Source organism: Carex rostrata, chromosome 3 (assembly GCF_964058835.1).
Source record: "Carex rostrata chromosome 3, lpCarRost1.2, whole genome shotgun sequence".
Taxonomy (NCBI): domain Eukaryota; kingdom Viridiplantae; phylum Streptophyta; class Magnoliopsida; order Poales; family Cyperaceae; genus Carex; species Carex rostrata.
In genome coordinates this window covers 13747908-13752380 of record NC_135920.1, presented here as the reverse complement: position 1 = coordinate 13752380, position 4473 = coordinate 13747908, and the positions used below count along the sequence as shown (strand labels likewise).

The window sequence follows — 4473 nt, the reverse complement described above, 5'->3', positions numbered from 1 at the left end:
GTACCACGTCTAAATAGAAATTGCTAGTACATTTACTAATAAAGTTGTCAATTCCGCTGCCAAGTCTTTCCCCCTCTTTCGTCGTCTCTATCTCTCCGTGCGGAGCGGGGCACCTCCACCGATCAAATTAGGGTTTCCCTTTTGGTTGTTTCGTCTGTCTCCAGGTCCTTTCAGAATTACTTTTATTTGGTTAATTCTTTTCTTCTCAATTTAGTAAAGATTGTGATAGAGAGTTAGATACTGCTCCATATTTTCTCTGGTATAGCCTTGTAAAGTTGCTTAGTTAATGAGAAACCCCTACGAAATCGTGTGTTTGTTGCATATTTTGCATTTGATATTACATTTGATATTACATGTTAAGATTCTGATTTTGAAGCAAGTTAGATATTTACTTCTTAGCTTCAGATCAATTAAAATATTTGGAAAAATGGTGACTTTTATTTGGGGTTTGGTGGAAGAATAGGGAAAACTTGAGAGAGAAGAAAAAAATTAGTGATTGGGGTTTCAGAAATGATGACTATTACTATCCCTTTTTATCCTTTCAAAGACTTAGATGCAGATACCGTGAATATTAGGATGTTATTTATGTACTTTTTTGTTTGTTGCCTAAATATAGTTTGTAGTTTTTCTATACTTAGTTATGTTTGCTGTTATCTTAATTAGAAATGACTTGTCTCCTCAATTTTGTGGTTTTCTAGGTCACAGAAGGAACTGAATAGAGATTAGCAGCCATGTTCGGGCGTGCACCTAAGAAAAGCAACAGCACCAAGTACTATGAAGTTCTTGGTGTACCGAAAAGTGCATCCCAAGATGAACTTAAGAAGGCTTACAGGAAAGCTGCCATGAAGAATCACCCTGATAAGGGTGGTGATCCTGAGAAGGTAAAACAAATAGCTAAAATTTCATATTTTCTTGGCATTAAAGGATAATGTTTTAATGCGTGCCTGTGAAATGATAAATTTCTTTTGTTTGATTGTTTCTGTAAAGAGGGAAGTACTTATTAGATAATAATACCCAACCATACCCTCTTTTCTTTCTAATAAAGAAACTGGTTAGGTGATCTAAAAAGTTAGAATCAACATGAAACTCAATTTCTTCTTTGGAAATAACAATATAATGTTTATGTCTGATATATATGGGTGGGGTAGTGTCGATGGTAAATTGCAATATTTCACAAGGTGAGGAGCTTTATTTTAAGTTGAGCTAGGGTGTATACAATGTTTCGATTTTTCCAGCTGTGTGGCAAAATATGAAATAAATTTAGCTCTAACTGGGGTTGCATGTATAGTTTGCCCCTTTCTTGTAGTTTTTGATATTTTTGATTAAACAGTTCAAGGAGTTGGCTCAAGCATTTGAGGTTCTGAGTGACCCAGAGAAGAGGGAGATATATGACCAATATGGGGAAGATGCTCTTAAAGAGGGAATGGGAGGAGGGGGTGCCTCTGGCCACAGTCCTTTTGATATTTTTGAGCAGTTCTTTGGTGGTGGTGGTTCGTTTGGTGGTAATATTACATGCAGATATTTTTTGGTGTTACTAATTTATATTACTTCTTTGTTAGTAAGACATATCATTCCTTATGTTTTTAAGAAACCACTTTGGGTATTTACCTGTAAGAATGAATAAAGCTTAAACTAAAACTGACTTAGCATGCCTGAATATAAGATTAACCAATGATATACAAGAAATCCCTTTTTCATGTGAGCTTATTAATGCTATCACTGGTTATTGTGGTAGTGCTGATGGTAGCCGAAGGTTGTTTTTGTAGATGATGTGAATTTTATTCTTCGGGTTCTAAATTTAGCTACTTTCTTTTTTTAATGAAAGGTGGAAGCTCGAGAGGATACCGGCAGAAGAGGGGGGAAGATGTAGTACATGCTCTTAAGGTGTCCCTTGAAGAACTATACAATGGAACCACCAAAAAGCTCTCTCTTTCAAGGAATGTGCTCTGCCAGAAATGTAAAGGGTATATATGTTTAATTTTATACTAATTTGTAGTGGGTTGTTGTTATTAAAATATTTGTGTTGAAGTCAAGAAACATAACATTGGTACAAAATTCATTGAACGCTACTATGTCATTCTCAATTTCAGAAAAGGTTCAAAAAGTGGAAATTCAGGAAGATGCAATGGTTGCCATGGCAGTGGTGTGAGGACAGTCACCAGACAGATCGGACCTGGCATGATCCAACAAATGCAACATGTCTGTTCTGAATGCAGAGGCTCAGGTTTCTTTGACTTCATCATTTGTTTTCTTTCATATCTACTCCAGGGGTTAGCATACCTGGGTTTTTATAGATAATGTTGTATTTGGATGCATGGTACTGGCTTTCTTAGGCTATCTAATAGAATTAGCATTGGACAAAATGTTGACTAGGCAAAGCTCAGTGTTTGACTAGTTAAACATATTAAAACAGAATCTGTTAGTCTGTTAGTTATTTAGAGTGCTATTGTAAAACATTATAAGAAAAAAGGCTACAATTGTAATCAGAAAACAAGGAATGAAATGCAAATCAATTCTTTCTAGTTTTCTGAATCTCTGTTACAATTCTGAAACCGCATACTATCTCTATATGGTTTGAACTTGACTTGCCATTGATTTGCAGGTGAGGTCATAAGCGAGAAGGACAAGTGTTCCCAGTGCAAGGCTAACAAAGTTGTCCAGGAGAAGAAGGTTGTAGAAATTCATGTCGAGAAAGGCATGTCGCATGGGCAGAAGATCACATTCCAAGGAGAGGCTGACGAAGCTGTCAGTTCAATTTTCTTATTGTTATTGTTATTTGATATTTCTGCATGCTATCAGAAATATCAATGTTGGTGTTCTCTTTTCTTTTAATTTGCTATTTTGTAGGACTTGAAGCCAATTGAACCAGATTAGTTTAGAAATTGGAATTGAAGCTAAATGGACTCAATTAGTGTTCAATTGAAAAGTTTATTACCAATAATGTGCTGGGGGGGATTTCAGTCAGAACTTGACCTGAAATTAATGTATTAGTTTAATTGAACTTAACTGCTTTTATATTTTTTTGACTAATTGTACTAGATTGATTTTGAGCCTTCTCACTAATTTTTATTTATTGATGGCATCTTGTGTTTTTTACAGCCTGACACTGTGACAGGAGACATAGTCTTTGTATTGCAACAAAAGGAGCACCCCAAGTTCAAGAGAAAGTATGATGACCTCTTTGTGGAACACACACTCAGCCTCACTGAGGCACTCTGCGGCTTCCAGTTCGCTCTCACGCATCTTGACAGCCGCCAGCTGCTTATTAGGTCCAATCCGGGCGAGGTTATCAAGCCTGGTATGCACTCTCTTCCCTTGTACCTCGTTTCACAAGAGGTAACATTTTATCACGGTACCTATGCAAACGTCCCTGTTACAATTGATGCCTTTGGACTGTGTAAATATGTCTGGATGAAATATGTAAATTTCAACAGTGTTCTGGTCGTGTATATATTATCAGTATTTGTAATTTAGATTGGGTATGTAGTAATCTACATACTGGTGAGAAGTGAGTCTTATTTGGGATTGGACGAAGTCTCGATATCAGAGGCATATTGGTCAAAGTTATTTTCTATTAGTGTACCCGCGAAACATGCAATCTTTAATGAAAAAATAATGATCGTACTGAAAGGCATTACTTGTGTAAACACACAGATCAATACAAGGCAATAAATGACGAGGGGATGCCGCACCATGGCCGCCCCTTCATGAAGGGGCGCCTCTACATTCAGTTCAAAGTTGAGTTTCCTGACTCCGGCCTGCTCACTCGTGACCAGTGCTCTTTCCTTGAGAAGGCCCTCCCAATGCGGCCCACTAGCAGTGCAGCCCAGCTATCAGACATGGAGCTGGATGAGTGCGAGGAAACAATCTTAACTGATGTCAACATGGAGGAGGAGATGCGACGCAAGCAGCAGCACCACCACCATGGAGAGGCATATGATGAGGATGAGGATGACGATGCGGGGCCCAGGGTACAGTGTGCCCAGCAATAAGTTAGGAAAATAAATAATAATATCTGCAACCTACTTACACCTATGTTTTGGTTGTTTATGGCGAGGTGGTATTGTTTTGCTGGTGATGTATGTTTTTTGTTGGTTGTGATTTAATGTTTTTGGTTTTGTTGTTTTATGGACGGACGCAATAGGTAAAGGACTAAAGGGTAGTTGCCTAGTAGCAAGTGTACTGCATTTTCCGTTGTAGGGAGGTCCTTTTGTTGTACCTTTTTTTGTCATAGTTGGGTCGTTTTCTAATCCTTTTTTTATTGCCAAATTTATTTGATTTTGGGTGGGTTTTATGCAATTATACAAAAGCTTGCATGACAATTTCGTAGGTGCATTTTTTTCGTTGCTAGTAATTTGCCCAAGTTAATAAGGAAAAAGAAGTTTGTACAATATGTTAACTTTTCTATGTTCGCTGCAATGATTGAATTTGATAAAAACAAAGAAGATAGGATCATAGTTTGAAATTTGGTAA

General features: G+C 37.3%; 1 protein-coding gene across 3 annotated transcripts; it reads left to right on the top strand.

Annotated features, from left to right (window-relative positions):
* On the top strand, nt 1–4253 carry LOC144551631 (chaperone protein dnaJ A6-like). Of its 3 annotated transcripts, none has more exons than XM_078299690.1 (8): nt 1–164; nt 699–881; nt 1331–1502; nt 1826–1964; nt 2091–2224; nt 2603–2745; nt 3100–3298; nt 3655–4253. In XM_078299690.1, exons 2-8 carry the CDS (start codon nt 732–734, stop codon nt 3990–3992), a joined length of 1275 nt encoding a protein of 424 aa, XP_078155816.1. In that variant the 5' UTR covers nt 1–164; nt 699–731; the 3' UTR covers nt 3993–4253. The 3 variants fall into 3 exon arrangements, with proteins under 3 accessions (XP_078155816.1, XP_078155817.1, XP_078155818.1); XM_078299691.1 differs by having other exon boundaries at nt 64–189; XM_078299692.1 differs by having other exon boundaries at nt 71–259.
* The last annotated feature ends 220 nt before the right edge of the window (nt 4254–4473 follow it).

Coding starts and splice junctions, on each gene's coding strand:
- LOC144551631 (XM_078299690.1), top strand. CDS start 732: ATGTTCGGGCGTGCACCTAAGAAAAGCAACAGCACCAAGTACTATGAA. Junction 882..1,330: donor AGGGTGGTGATCCTGAGAAG/GTAAAACAAATA, acceptor TTGATTAAACAG/TTCAAGGAGTTGGCTCAAGC. Junction 1,503..1,825: donor TGGTGGTGGTTCGTTTGGTG/GTAATATTACAT, acceptor TTTTAATGAAAG/GTGGAAGCTCGAGAGGATAC.